The 16,852-nt window shown below is 38.9% G+C and overlaps 1 protein-coding gene across 6 annotated transcripts in view; it reads left to right on the forward strand.

Moving 5' to 3' along the window:
• LOC139132414 (peroxisomal biogenesis factor 3-like) overlaps positions 1–16,852 on the forward strand; it is a 53,426-nt gene that overhangs the window by 13,346 nt on the left and 23,228 nt on the right. For 4 of the 6 annotated variants that reach the window (XM_070698768.1, XM_070698765.1, XM_070698766.1 and 1 more), the window contains 2 exons: positions 12,524–12,666; positions 15,061–15,192. In XM_070698768.1, the coding sequence (XP_070554869.1) occupies positions 12,594–12,666; positions 15,061–15,192 (205 nt within the window). In that variant the 5' untranslated portion in view covers positions 12,524–12,593. The remainder of the gene's footprint in view (positions 1–12,523; positions 12,667–15,060; positions 15,193–16,852) is intronic. The other 2 variants (XM_070698770.1, XM_070698771.1) reach the window with 1 other exon arrangement.

The raw sequence follows: 16,852 nt of genomic DNA on the forward strand, positions 1-16,852 counted from the left end.
ACTACCGCCCGGAGACTCTGCATCTTTGAGCTTCAGTCGTCTGCTCGCCTTCAGAAAATTTTTGCGGTCCGTCAAGCTCATGTCTGGAACAGTGTCGACAGACTAGCAGGTCCCTCCCTTTTAAAGCCACAGGGAAACAAAGCCCTGGACATGATTGGACGCAGGGGTGTTAATATATGCATCCACCTGTTATTATAATGGACCTACGGCAATCAGTCCACCAACACGGCGCTGACATTCCTACCCGTCATGTAAATTGCCTGTCCGCACCATTTGATATGCTAATAATACTCATTTGCGATGCAAATCCCTCGAGCACTTAGCATAACATAGTCAATGTCATTAGCATCTCAACTTGACATTCCGTCCAGCTGGGTACGTGGCATGCGCACCTGCCACCCAAGGACGTTGGCCCAAGCCCATGTTTAGTACGGGTGGGAAACCCGTATCTTTAACCTCATGTCCCTTCTAAGTACGCCTGCGCAGGGCGTATTGTCATCCAAGTCGGTGACAAGCCAACCCGACAGATCGCCCATTAAGCAGTAATGGACTGGCCGTCTCGTTCTTGTACGGCAACGAACAGTGCTTCAGCGGCTTGTTTAGGTCATAACCGTCGCCTGCCGAGCGGCTTACCCAACTAAGGCGGTCAAGATGAAGGATGCCAAAATTGTCAACGGCTGTCTCGGCCTCGTCCGTTGGGCAAACATGGCTCCTTCAAATAACGTGGCCAGCACGTCTACGTCATCAGCGGTGATGACGACCCGCATTGACGCCCGAGTGCGTAAAACTCGGAATATACCGACAGGTACCTCTACCTGAGTCGGTCATACTACGGTATAAACCAAACACAGGTCTGCCAACTCCCGTTAGACTCGGCCGTTAGCCGAACTTCACAGGGACAACATAGGCGTAACAAGTCGGTGAACATGGTTCACGCACCTAACCGCAGCCGCCAAGTCGGTGAACAATGTATCAAATTTTGAGGCCATGTTCCTGAATGGCAAGGCTGAGGCGGTGTGTTTTCGTTGCACGGCTTGAACGTCTAGAGCCAAGTGCAGCCGACAACGTCCGACATCTGAGTGGGTAGTCTTTTCAAGAAGGTAACAAGTCGGTTAAAAGCGGTGGTTACCCTTCACAAATGTCGCTCAAGTCCGTTCGATCAGTTCCATGTCAGGGACTAATCAAGCCGAGTCCGTCAAATCCGTCCGCACTTCCCGTCAATCAGGACCAAGTCCGTGATTTTCGTCTCGCACCATTGGCAAAAAATTGCACCGCCAGCTGAGGCGGTCTTAGGCGGTTGCCTTACAGAAAGCCGAGTCCGTCAAATCCGTCCGCACTTCCCGTCAATCAGGACCAAGTCCGTGATTTTCGTCTCGCACCATTGGCAAAAATTGCACCGCCAGCTGAGGCGGTCTTAGGCGGTTGCCTTACAGAAAGCCGAGTCCGTCAAATCCGTCCGCACTTCCCGTCAATCAGGACCAAGTCCGTGATTTTCGTCTCGCACCATTGGCAAAAAATTGCACCGCCAGCTGAGGCGGTCTTAGGCGGTTGCCTTACAGATTAGCGTTGCCGAGACGGTCAATTTCGGCCGCAATCTATGTAGTGCCTCAGAGCCAAGTTAACCCAAACTCCGCTAGAATACGTCAACGGGCTAACCTGCCAAGTACGCTACTCGTCCCCCCAAAAAAACCAGTCCCCCACCGGGGTGGGGACTGGCTGGGTAGCTTCCGCACCTTTCCCTGTCGTTGGACTCTCTGTGAACCCATTTCGAGAGCAAACGCCGTTCCTCGCCCAAAACCTGTCCTCGAACGACCCCTAGCGCGAGCAAGGGTTTGCTACACGTAGTTCCGTCGACTAGGCAGGAAAGGGGGTACCAAAAAGTAGCCCGATTTCCACCGCCTTGGCAGGATAACGGCCGTGGCTGCTCAGATTCTAGCTACACCGAATTTCAAGCGGATTTTCACCGACTTGGCAGGAAAAGGGTTAATTAAAGAGTGATGGAGGGGGGGGGGTCCTGAGGTCCTGGCAGATTTTGAAAAAAATCCAAACAAATGTCAATAAAAAAATCAGCCACAGAAGGTTTGTCAAAAAGAAAAGGTGGGATAGTGGGAAAAAAAGAATGTACAGTGTATCGGATAAAAAAGATGTTCCTCATCAATCTTCCAGACAACCCCCTTTTATCAAATGGTTCCACCCTGATGTATTTTTGTGTGCCATTAAACATGCAGTGTATTTTAGTTTAAGATGTCAATCAAGTTAGGTAAGGATTTGAAAGGAATAGTCAAGTTCACCACAGTTTAACTTTATCTCTTGTGTCATCATCCTTGTGTAATTGGTTAAGTTTGTAAGTTGTTCCAGATGTGGATATACCAGCTGTTCTGGAAGAAAACAATGTTTACTTTTCCCTATAGGGTTTCTGAGTTAATGATTGCATGTTGAAATCTCTCCAAGTATCTGGTGCATGGGCAAAATGTAAATATTGGTTGCATGTTATGTATTTCAGTCTATGTCAAATATTGTAAATGAAAAATCAAGAACAGTTTGCTGTGTGCTTGTAAAAGATAACATGTATGTCAATTAAATTATATAAAATAATTAAAATTAAATATTAAATTAAATTATGTCAATTAAATATTAAAACTGCCTTGCAGTTTGATTGTCTTAAAATTATCACAGAAGTAGAAAACGAAAAGAAACTAATCAAATTGCTGTAACATATTCACCCTCAGTGTCTGTAGGCCTATACTTAACTATTTTATCATTACATTCAGCTTTTTGTATATCTTTATCACTCTCCATGGGCCAAGGCACACTTGGGGTCAATGTCATCACTCTGTGCCAGTCTGTGAATGTCAGTCTGTCTGTATTTAGGCCCATGTTTCATACAATTGGTGGTTTGTTTTGATAACTATATTTGGTATATAGGGATAACCTAGCAATACAATTTTTTTGACAAAATGTGACATGACTTCGGTGACCTTTGACCTCAAATATACATACCGGTATTTGTCCATAACTCAGTAACCACAAGTGCTACACCCTTCATGTATAGTATGATGGGACACCTTATGATGCCACATATTGTACCTCATTAATTATGTGCATATCTAATTTTGAGCATGCCAATAGAGCCAGAGGTCTGATTTTTGATATATAGGGATAACTATAGGAGAGAATTTTTTTTGACAAAATGTAATGTGACCTCGGTGACCTTTGACCTCAAATATACATATTTGTCCATAACTCAGTAACCACAAGTGCTACACCCTTCATATCTGGTATGATTGGATACCTTATGATGCCACATATTGTAGCTCATTAATTATGCACATATCTCATTCTGAGCAAGCCAATAGAGCTGGATGTCTGATTTTTGGTATATAGGGATAACTATAGGAGAGAAATTTTTTGACCAAATGTCATGTGACCTTGATGACCTTTTACCTAAAATATATGTTTATGTCAATAAATAAGTAACTACGAGTGCTATGTCCTTTGTATTTAGTAGGATGGGAGACCTTATGACAACACATGCTTTACCTCATTAATTTTGTACACATCTAATTCTGGGCAAGCAAATAGCGCTAGAGGTCTGATTTTTTGGCATATACAGTGTTCTCACCAGAAAAAAAATTTTGTGGGACATTTTGTCTCGCTGACCAAAAAAAAGTGGGACAACGGATGATTTTTGTGAGACAATATATAATATGTTCAAACAGTCAAACTGCAAATACGAACCTTATTCTATGCATGGAAAAAATAAAGGACTCAACAACTCATTCAACTTAACAACTTTTTTGTAAACATTCGGTGAAAATATCAACTGATATTAAATATCAGTGCCTTTTAATGAAAAGTCTATGGGACTTTCGTTCTTTCCAGTGTGAAAGTCCATTTCGGGGCCCTCTACAATAACAGTAGTTGCTAGAGTGTCCAGCCGTTCAACTCCCAGTTGATTCCTGTCATTAGTTACTTTTTTTTTGCACACTAAACCCCCTTTCACAATCAGCAGAAGGAACAGGCCAAGTCAGCATTTATTTAGATCAGAAAACATATCCCTATGATGTTTGTAAATAATCATCAACTTTTGACGTGAAATTTTGGTCGCGTGCCAGCCAAGGCTACAAATTTTGTCAATTGATTGAAGCATGGAAAAAAGACGTCCATGTTCTCACGTATAAGTTCGCCTGAAATAATATACTTATCACATGCGCAAGCCAAGAATTGATAATTTTTTGCATAATAAGAGAACTTTCCTCCAACTATTCCACATTTAAACCTCGGAACTACTTTTGGAATAATATTATCAATCGGCAGTGGGCCAGTTGTCGATCATTTCCAGTCGTGGGTACTAGGTCGCGTGGGCGAGGAACGGAGCAAATGCCTGATAACATCACACAACACGTATCTCCCGCGAAGTTTATACATGATTCCAAACATAGCAAAGACCTAAAAATTATCTCAGACAAAGTTGCGTTATTTTTCGAGAACAAAAATTCACTGAATCTCAACGGCACAAACACTATAACGTCGTTCCCGTCAAGACACTGGTTGCCATGCGGAACTCACAGTATAATGCTACCAGCTTCGAGTTCGTTGTTTTCGAAAAATGTTCATGTAATTCCTTAGGGATATACAAGCTTTACATTCTTGTGTTTTCTAGTTCGGATTATCATTGTCGTAGCCTATGAAAATATTTATCGTGCCCATGACGCCTCCAGCTTCCGCGAATTCCGTGGACATCTACCGGTATGCATGCAAGGCGAACACGTCCAGTGCGTCAGACTACCACAGTCTCGTGTGGTTCAATACACGACGGCCGCTGTGTGGTATACGTAATGATAATGCATCCACACATCGGCCATCATGTATCGAATCACAAGTGACTGTGGCTTAAGTACGCCCTCTGACGGGTATTGCCTCCAGATTGCCTCGGTTTCAACCAGGAAGTGTAATTACTCGCGTCAATCATTTACGTCCATGGTGAGAAGTATTGGCTGTATGATACGGCCGGCCGCGCCGTACGGCTGGCACCACGAAAGTTTATAATTTCAAAGGCGCGCCACTATTGGCGCGCACGCCCAAGAAATCCGCGACAAAACAGAAAAATACGCGAGAATGTCGCGGAATCGCGGCCTGGTGAGAACGCTGCATATAGGGATTAATTAGCAATATAATTTTTTTTTCAAAATGTCATGTAACCTCAATGACCTTTGACCTTGATTGTACATATATATGCATATCTCAGTAACCACAAGTTCTATGCCCTCCAATTTTGATAGGATATTAGACCTTAAGATGTCACATCTTGTACCTCATTTATTATGCGCATATGTATTTCTTGGCTGGCCAATACTGCTAGAGCGTGGCTAGAGGTCTGATCTTTTTTCCCGATTTAGAACCATAACTTAAGACATGCCTCATGTGTTTCAAATTGGGAACAACGACATAGACCTATTTGCCCATAGATCTCAACATATACACTCCAGTGATACTTCTTAATGACCACATTTCCCTGCCCCATCAAGACTAATACTCCTATTACAAGTAGGGACTGTCATTGTCAATGACTTGTTTAGTTAATGGTTGTATCACAGTATTCGATATTTCTAATTCTGTATTTTTTCCATTTTATATTCTGAATAAATACATTAAACATATTTCACTGTCTCCAGTACATTACATTTAAGTATTTTCACTTCATGCACTTTATCCCTTTCACACATGTTCAAATATCTGACCAGAGAACAAATACTAAATAGCCCAGGATGGGAGCTACAGTGTCATTGACGCTATTTTTTCAAAACCGCTGGTCAGATAGCTTTAATATTTGGTTTTAGGTCCCTAGGATGACCTTAGTGAAATAATTTCATACAGTCAGGAAATGCTTAATTTTGTATCCATGTCTATAGTAGCTTCAGGGATTTGGCCCTATGTTTATAATTGTGCTACGAAATTCGAATTCACTTAGGGGCTGTCAATAATGAAAGCTGATGCACGACAAACGTAATTCTTTCGTTTAGGGGGGGAGGGGGTAAAAGCTCATTTCGCTTTGTGTGCGTCAAAATCGCATAAGGATTTTCATCTATGTTTTTGAAGTGCGATTTTGCAGCGAGAATTCATCGAGAACAGAATGACCACAAAATATGGAGACAGAAAAGACAACAAAAAGACATAAATGTGAAAAAATATCGCAATTATACGGTGTCGCTCAAATTTGATCAGAGTTGATATATACCAGTATGGGTACCAAAGATCAACAATAAATGTTGTTTCTATCTGTTGCTGTTTAGTGCAGGAAAACTCTACGTTGATGTTGTGACAATGATTTCTGCACAATACAACCAGAAAAACAACAACAAATATTTAAACCAGAAAAACAAGAATGACAAAAGTAAATAAGGTCTGAAACTTTAGGTACTGGAGGTGAACTTTAGCAACATGCATAGCAGAAAGGCAGCAAGCCCCCCCCTCTTAGTTTGAGCACTGACGGTCTTCCCCCTCACTGTCTATGGTTTGAGCAGGTCTGTTAATATGTAACAGTTCATAAACAATGACAGGAAATGACTCAAGGTCAGTGGAGTTAGCCTGTACAGTCACTAGCATGCCATCACTCCTGCACATTTGCAGGATTTCCCTTTTTCTTACCTCATTTGCACATTTTTGACACTGACATGTTCATTTGAACAACGTCACATCTCAACCCCTGCATCTACCTGTACACCAAATACTGAGATGGTAGCTCTGGCGGTATGGGAGCCTTTGTGTGTGACGGACATACATCCGCACATACATACCCACATACATACAGACATACAGACGCCACCGACTCATCATATAAGCTCTTTTTGGTATTTATATAAGAAACCAAATATGAGCTAATAAAAACTTGTATGCTCTATCAACGTGAAACATTTTCCTACATGCAAATATATTTAAATGTTCTATGTCTTAAAAAGTGAAACGCCTAAAGTGGAGGTTTATTTATTAATGTGCACTTTCGGTATTTTTTTCATAGGCGTATGGATTGGAGATGTGCGTGTGGGTTTGTCAGAAACGGCATCATAATAAGAAATTGATTTTGCATTAGAACTTTTGTTTTGAGGGGGAGGGAGGGGGTCTAAAGTAAAACGAAGGAATTACATTTCTTGTGCGTCAGCTTTTATTATCGATGACCCCTTGGACAGTGCTGGATACTACACTGCGTCGCCACTCAGAGATGGCAACGTGGCCCGCAGCACTGAGTAAAGTACACTAAAGTACGGTACTTTCAAGTTACGAATTTTGGGAGTTGAGGTCGATACACCGCGGTCATCTGAGAATTAGTGAATTGCTATTGAACTCCAAGCATAAGGCATACTAAATCAAAGCAATGCCTGTACAGTATACCGCAGATTGCATGAGTTCATGATTTGGTAAAAGCTCGCGATCAATCATGAGGTCCAATTGACTTGGGTCGGATCGGCATTGGGTCCAATCGACCAGAAACTTGGTTGCACAAACAACATGAAAATATAATCAATTAAAAAGTCGTCTTGTGTGCCACAGGCAGCCAGTCAAGTTAACTAAGAGTAAGCTCTGATACTCAGGCGACACTTGAGTGCCACGAAGGCAATCCCAACTTCTTTTTGGGCTTTTCATTTCCAAGCTTTCCGGGCAAGTGAAAATTCCAATGTAATTCTCTCTGGAACTTTACAACACAAAGTCATTTTGTTTTTTTAACAATTTTCCCTGATCCTTGTCGGGGGACGACAATTTCGCTGCAGGAGGCATAACTATTCTTATTTTGTTATCTGCCCCACTGTGGGGCAAATCATTCAATACCTGCATGGCAAGCCGAATAAGAAATTTACATTCCTTATCTGCATATATCTCTATAGGGCGAATATGAAATTTACTTTTATTCACACCACTGCAGGGGAATAAGAGATTTAGATTTCTTATATACACCACTGCGGTGCAAATAACATCTTCCAAATCTAATTCCATTCCTAACTCTTTGCCCTGTGGCCTTGCCCTATAAACATTCCCCACAACACTCAGAAATTTGCATAATTTTTCGCAATGCAAATATACGTGAATGGGGTTTTGTTGTTAGTGGGTAAAATGACAAGAACCTGAAGGAGTAAGGTGTAGGATTTGCAACAATGTAGTCCCACTGCTCGAGGGAGCAGGGCACCAAAGTATGTACACATAGATCAGAGTTTTGAAGTCCTTTTCGCTCGATGTAGACAAGTGTCCAAGGAAATTTTGACAAGTAAAGTGTGACTTCTGTTTTTGCCTCCATCACATGGTTTGACCAATCGTTTGTGTAGAAAATGTAGTGTTTAATAACCAAATGATGGCATATTACCGTATGATGACATATTTTCCAAATACTCATCCAAGCTAAATAATGAGCCCTCTGGAGAAGGGGGAATCTAAAAACAGTTCTCTGAATTTAAAATGCCTCCCCTAACATTAAAATGTGTTCAAATTTCCCCTACTGAGTTGGTGTAATTTTGAAATCCCCCTTAAAATATCATAGAACAGGCCTGATTTTCGAATTGGGAGATTTTTTGTTGTATTTCTGTTTCTCTTCCAGGGAAGGAAGGCACTGTTTTGACATATTTTCTCTCACAGGAAAACTTCATATTGCTGTGTTGATAAGCTATAAAAGCTGGAATTTCATCACTCTTCAGGGAGTTTGTGGAACAAGAAACTGCAGTAGACAAGATGAAGCCACAAAAAATTAGCCAAAAGTTACAGCTATAAATGGCCAACCCAAGACATATTTCATATCAATGAGAGACAATTCAAATCGTCCTCAAAGTCTTCAAATCCTTCAAATGCCTCCCATCTGACATACCCTTGATATTTTCAATTCCCCTCTGTTGATTCTCCCCCTTCAGAGGTGTTTGTGAATGCAGCCTAAATACAACTGAATAATATAAGGTAATTCCCAAAATACCAGGATTTATGTCTGAGTACATCGTGCAGCGGAAGTACTGTCCGAGACGCATACCTCTGCTGCACGATGTACTCGGACATAAATCCCGGTATTTTGGGAATAACCTTATTATTATATACCTTTTTTAGTTCAATTTTACCCCGAAAAAGTCAAAATTAAAGCTTTTTAGGATGCCCGTCCCGCACTGCAGTGAGCAATCGCGAGCAAACTGAGAACGCATTTAGCGCGTCCGCTGAGCGCACAGAACAAACTTTAAAAACCCGTGCAACTGCAGCGCAGTGTACATGATATAAATTGTAGGTCAGCAGCATAATTTCACTCAAATTCACAGGTTTTTGATTCATCACTACTAACGTTGTGAAGTACTGAATGCTAAGAAGTATATATTTTTGTGAAAAATGTAAAATTTTATCTTCCATTTCCCCGTGTTGACATGAAGGTGTTTTTGAGGTCAAAGGTCAAATAGCGTCCAATAACACCTAAAGTTATTGTACTCCGCATCAAAGGTATTGGACTCTGCGTCCCCTGATACCGAAACTTACTGTACGACAAAACTCCATAGGTTACAGACGGAGGTGTATGATAATGAAATATTAACTTAATAATGATATGCTATAATAATCATACAATGACGTAAAAATGACAAAATACACAAATAGTGGCATAATAATGATGACATAAGTTTCAAACAATAAGATCAAGCTAATTTTGGCACTGTTCTCACCCCATATGATCACACTGAGATTCAGTCATGCTGCAAGTTTGATGAGTGTCACACAGTTTTTGCTAAGGTTGGGGAATATTGGTAAATGATCTGGGAACCCGATAACATTGCTGCTGTCCCCTATTTGATTACATTGATATACCAAGGGGAACCCCAGTAAAATGACTGGGGAACCCCAGTAACATTTACCTGCTTACCACCCTTATTTATTTAAACATTGTAACATGGCCATTGGACTCACTTGTGTCTCCCCAATAATTTAGTGTAATGTATGTGTAATGCAGCATAGACTTTGAAATTGTCCTTTTTAGCTCACATTTGGTATACCAATGTGAGGTAATCGTATAAGCTGAATCAGTTCATTTGCATGCCATTTGCATGTCTGTATGTATGTATGTATGTATGTATGTATGTACGTATGTATGTGTATGTATGTATGTATATATGTATGTATGTATATATGTCCGTCCACCTCAAAAACAGCTAAACCGCAGCACCTACTGTCTTAGTATTTGGTGTACAGGTGCACCTAGGGGTGGAGATGTGAATTTGTTCAAATGAACATGTCAGTGTCAAAAGTATGCAAATGAAGGTGAAAAAAAGAAAAACACTGCAAATTGCTAAAACTCTGTAACCGTTGTTCAGATAGGGTTGAAACTTGGTGTGCAGGTTCCTTTAGGCATTCTAAAGTACTTGTTTAAAATTTGGGATGAAATTTGCATGCTTTCTATTTTTAGGGTAATTTTTTCAGTTTTTAATAAAAAAATGTTTTTCTCTGAAACCATTCATCTGATTGCTTTGAAAGTTGGTATACATGTTCCTCAGGATGACCTCAGTCAAATGTATACAAATTGAATTGAAATTTTCATATTTGTAATTTTTGGGCAATTTTCCAAACTTTTGGTCAAAAATTTTTTTTATTCAAAAATACTAATCTGATAGCTTTGATATTTGGTATACAGGTTCCTAAGGTTGATCAAAATCAGTTTAATGAATATTGTGAAGATATCTTGAATTTTGTATTTTTGCTGAATTTTTTCGTTATTTTTCTCATTTTAAGTAAAATTTCTTCATCTCTGAAACAGCTACCCCAATTGCTCTCAAATTTGGATTGGATGTTTGCAGGGTGTTACCCTTCTAATTGTTGAAATTATGACAAAATTGGAAATATTACTGTTTGGGAGCAATTTTTGTCATTTTTGGTCAAAAAATCGTAAAAAATATATTCTCTTTAAAGCCCCTGGACAGACAGCTTTTATATTTGGTGTACAGATGTCCAGAGATGACAATGGTTAGATATGTGGGAATTGTCCTGAAATATACAAATTTGTATTTTTAAGACAATTTTGTCATTTTTGGTCAAGAAAACTTGTTCTCAAAATTACTTGTTTGATAGCTTTGTAATTTGGTACAAAAGTCCCGAGGGATTTTATTAGATAGATAAATTTTCTGCTCAAAGTGTTGGGAACCCCCCAAATTTTTATATTTTAGGTAATTTTCTTTTGTGACCTTAAATGACCTACACCAACCCAGGATATTATGTGAGAGAGTTTCGAAGGCTGTGAACATAATTTTGTCATATTTAATATCAATTTGTAGTAAAATTTGATCCAGAGAATAAAGCTGTGGTGAATTTTTTCATTGGGGACCAATTTTTGCAACTTTTCTATGTAAGACACACAAGAACTTATGAGAAATTTGGATCCAGGATAATTCCAGCTGTCGTAATCACCCCCACAGTGGAAGGCATTTCACTATCTGTAACTAATTAAAGTGCTGTTTACATTCGAATGATAGCACTCATTGCATTAATTAAAACATCCCCAAAGTTGTACATTTCCAGCTGGTCGTATGTAAACATGGTCTACCAAGGGGTGGAACATTTGATATTCAGGAGGGGGTAGGGGATAGAAGATTGATGAGGTGGCATTACTTTTTACCAGATCCCTTGTACATTTTTTCCCACTCTTTACTTTTTCCCCATTCTCCCACCTTTTCTTTCTGTCAAGCTTCTCTGGCTAATTTTTTTGTTGACGTTTGCTTATGTATGTAGGATCTGCTTGTCCCATTGCTATAGAAGTTGATATGCATGTTCCTAAAGATGACCTCCAGTACCGAAGTTGCAGACTTTATTTGCTTTTGTCATTCTTGTTTTTCTGGTTTAAATATTTCTTGAATTTACCAATTGAAACCGAATGTGAGCACACTGTCCTTGACGGTATTTTTACTTTTAATCCATCTAAATAAGGCATGTGTGACATTAGCAGTCATTTGTTGCATTGTTTGCATTTACTAGCAGTCTTTCATGATCTACATTGATGTCAGAGTAATAGGTGTATGTTGCATAGTTAAGTGAGAATTGCAATTGTGTGACTGACAACTTTGGTCTCCAGACATTGAAGTCCAAGTAGCAGCAAAACTAATATGAACAGCTAACCCAGCAATAAGTTATTACTGTAACAGTGACTGCATGGTTTATCGATCTAGTTACTTCCAATGTTGACTAACATATGGCAACACCATGTCTGGAAGATTGTGTGGCATTGCCAAATTGGTCAAACTGTGTGTGGATACCGCGATATGTGTCATTTAAACGTGTTAAACAAAAAAATACTAGTTCAGTGAATGTGGTTTACCGTAGTTTGTAACAGTCAAACAGAAAAAACTAACAAAGAACTACAAACGATTACAGAATTCCCCACCCAACCCCTGTCATTTGTTGTGTGGATACTATGATATGTGTCTTTTAAACACGTTAAACAAAAAAATACCAGTTCAGTGAACAAATATTCACATTTCAGTGAAAAATGTAAACTTACACAATGTAATATTGTGTTTCAAATTTGCAGATTAAAGGAGGGTACGAGTCAGCAGGGTGTGAACAAAATTTTGACTTGCCTTGATATTTATTCTTACAATATGTTTGAGTGGTTCAGACGGTTTTGGCATCATCACAAAACAAAGGTACTGGTGACTGGAACAATTGTTGGAGGTAAGTTTCTGAAGCTATCAGCAATAATGATGCAAGATGTTACAATCTGACTTCAATTATTCAACTGTTTTAGGAGTGAAGACAAAAGTGCCATCTTTTTAAATCACAAACTGACTAGGTACATGAGAGGTTTAAGGTTGTTCTTTATCTGTTTTGGGAAAGAGGACAAAATTGATGTAATTCCTTGTGGTATGTAATTCAAAATTAAATTTGGTTTTTGTCTATCTCATAAGATGTACTGTTGACTTTAATACAGTCCATCCACACATTTGAATAAACAAGTGTGTATTCTAATCTACAATGCATTGTAGATAAGTGTACACACATGCTTTGCTTGTGAAATCAGTGTCACTCCATGTTAGGCACATGGGAGGTAGGGCAATGTTGTTACTCCTGTAGTCTGTGTTGTCAGTCACTCTGTCTGTCTGTCCATCTATCCATGTGTCAGTCTGTAAACCCAAGTTTGTGGAGTTTATAACTAAACAACACCAAAAGTGACCAACTTTGATATGTGAAATGTTTGGAGGTTATCCAAAACAGATTGGAATCTTGTGGATATGGATAGCAGAATAAGAAAAAAAATATTGTTATGATTCTTGAAAAATGACGATATTTTAATAAAAGAGAGTTATTACTTCGATATTTGGTATGATTGGTAGGTACAATGGGTATGCAGTAGTTGGTTAAAGGCCTTTGTTGGCCCCAATTGTCTCATCAGAAAATTTACTTACTAGATTACAATTTCAATGGAAAACAAAAGGCTATCACACCTCCATAATCCTTTTACGTACTAGAACAAAAGCGATCCCAAGGATCACGAACAGTTCCCTTAAAGGTAGGGGACTCCATCCCAGGGATCGAGTTTGTTCTAGTTTGTAAGAGGATTATGAAGGTGTCATAGCCTTTTGTTTTCCATTGAAATTGTAATCTAGTAAGTAATTGGCAAGACAATCTGACGCCTGAACCATGCCTTTAAATTTTACTAAAATCGGCAAATACCAGGATATATTTTAAAATTTTCTCCATTCTCTGGTCAAAAGTCTTCTTTTCAGGAATCAATTTTAGATATGTAAGTATCAAAGTTTGATTATAAGGTTTTAATATCATCTGATTATTATACACCTACGTCTGTAAATTATGGAGTTTCGTCGTACAGTAAGTTTCGGTATCAGAGGACGTGGAGTCCAATAATGTTGACACGGAGTACAATTATGTGTTATTGGACACTATTTGACCTTTGACCTCAAAACACCTTTAAGTTAACGCAAGGAAAAAGAAGAGAATATTTTACATTTTTACAACAATATATACTTCTTAACATTCACTTCACAAAGCAAATCATGGTCAGTCCAAAACCGGTGAATTTGAGTGAAATTATGCTGCTGACGTAAAATTTCTACCACATGCACTGAGCAGCGCGGGTTGAAATTTCGTTCTGTGTACGTAGCGGACGCACTGAACGCATTCCCAGTCTGCTCGCAATCGCTCCCGGGGATCGCTCAGTGCAGTGCGCAAGAAACATAAAAAAACACCTAAATTTCTACTTTTTTCAAGTAAAGTTGGACTAAAAAGGTGTATAATAATAGGGTTATTCACAAAATACCGGGATTTATGTCCTCGTACCTCGTGCTACGGTATTGTCTACAATACCTCCGCTGCACGATGTACTCTGACGTAAATCCCGGTATTTTGTGAATAACCTTATATTATCATATGTCCAAGTGATGATGAAATTTGGATAAGTAAATGTGAGCTGGCAATTGGAAGATAGAAGTTTGCTCATAATATTTAACAAGGACAGCAGACAAGGTACAAATATATGTAGCATGGAAATATCCATATGTTGTTTCTGCAAGATATTTTGGGGTACAGATCTTGTAATTAGAGACTACCGGTAATTGTTCACCTGATTTACAAGAATACAGGATGACATAAATGTGTGAATTACCAAATCTTACATCTGTGAGGATGCAGTTATGGAGTTCAATTTTGTTTAGGAAAAAATGCTAAGATTGCTTTGACATTTGGATTACAGGGCCTTTGTAATTTTTAACCATTATAGACTATACCGGTAGTCTATAGAAGCTATTGGGATGGGCTTGTTTCTTCAAAACCACTGGTCAGATAGCTTTAATGTTTGGTATACAGGTCCCTAAGGTGACCTTAGTGAGATATAGTTAGTAAATCATTTGTATTTTTAGGCAATATTTGTCAGTTTTTAGCTTCCATATGGCCATACATGTATGTGCCAATGTACTCATTGAGGGGTTTGTATGCACCTTTTGTACTCTCCCAGAAACTCTAGAATGAGTGATGCCCTCACAGGTTTTGTATCCCTTACCAAATACCCATGCTTGCCGTTTATAACCTTTGAATATTCTGTCTGTTAATTAGGTGCAGCACTGCTGGGTAAATATGCTAATTGGAAATTAAACAAGTATCAAGACCAAGAAGCTGCAGAGTTCTTAGCTTTGACAAGACGACAACATCATTTTGATAGCAATCAAAGAACATGTAACATGACTGGTAAGCTAAATTCAATATGCTATCGTAATCTAGTTACTTATACAGTTAGTCAAAGTGTAATCCTGGAAATGTGTCCCCATCAGAAATCCATCATATGGATGTCTGGATAGGAGAGACAAAATCATTTGTCACATTTTGAAGATTGTTCCTTTCACTCAATACACAACAAATCCTTCTTTCTTTCTTTAAATCCACACTAAATGATCTACCAAGAATATTGGCTGACGGAAGCAGACTACTTTTGCAAGAAGCCGATCACACTTTGGCACATTTTTAAAGGCGAAGTCACGCAAGAGGTTTTATCACCGATTTGTTTAGAGTTGTCAAAGGTGTACCATAGAAACACACTCTTGTTCACACTTGTCATAGTACCGGTACTCAAAAGCATTAAAATATGTCATATCAGTAGCTATTTCCCATTGCAGATAAGTAATGGTACCAACAGAGAAGCATTCAACTCATTCTATTCATGCATGGAGGTGAAAATGGACTAGTTTTTACCTCAGTGATTCATGTAGATGCATTTATACAGGGAAAGTGTCCACTGCACAGCCTCAGCTTACAGAGGGCAGTCAGAGTTCGCTTTCTTCTTGCACATACATGATGCAAAAAACTTTGCTGTTCGCTGATTTAGAGTCACGTATGAAATAGATAACTTACAATTTTTCCAGTAATTTTTTTCAAAAACAAACCAGTTCTCTCTTCTTGTGAAGGATTTTCAGAATATGTAGGTAGGGTACATTATCTGCATCAAGCTAAAGGACGCATAATTTCAATATCAGGAAAAAGCACAAGTTGCAAAATGTGTTTACAACCACAAAAATAGGCATAGTTATTTAAACTCTTACCTTTAAATCCCATTTAAAACATTCTTCCTAGAAATGGGCAGAATAGTTTCGCTCGTTTTATCACATGCTGCAGGTTTTCTCCCCTTCCGACTTTCCTCAGGCACTGCCTCAAGTAAGAATCTAACATTTAGAAACTGGTAAAAACTCGCTCTGTTTTTGTTTTTCCTGGAATCATTAGTGCATCCAACTGCACAACTGTAAACCATTTTGTTGGCACAGAAACATACAGAAATAATGGTAATACACAAAGTATGGATAGAATAGTGCAACTTTTTTAGTCCTAACGAACATTGTCCATGGGACTTCTAGGTTCAGTCATGTCTGTGCGTCCGTTTATGCAGATATCTCAGAGATGCCTGGAGTGATTTCATTCAAACTTAGTGGAAGGATTACTCCCTATGTCATACATACACATGTTGATTTATTTAGTGATCCAATCCAATATGGCCATATGACAGTCATTTTATTAAAAAGCGGGCACTACCGGTATATCATTGACAATCGACTTTTTGAAAAAGCGCTGTTTCTAGAGCAACTGCACTAAATTTGATAAAACATTGTAAAAATGTTCCTCACAGAGCTCTGATAGCACACAGTGAGATATGTCAGTATTGCATCAAGTAATTGCTTATTTGCATATTTGATGAATATTTGTAACTAGAGTAATATGTCTAGAAATGCTGCACAGCAAATTTGATGACACTTGGTACAGATCTTTAGCACACAGGCTCATAATAGTGTAAAAAGACGCTTAGCAGTGTCATGCAAATTAATTGCTAATTCGAATCTTTAATGAACTGTCTTAATTAGTG

The sequence above is a fragment of the Ptychodera flava genome, chromosome 5 (assembly GCF_041260155.1).
Source record: "Ptychodera flava strain L36383 chromosome 5, AS_Pfla_20210202, whole genome shotgun sequence".
NCBI lineage: Eukaryota > Metazoa > Hemichordata > Enteropneusta > Ptychoderidae > Ptychodera > Ptychodera flava.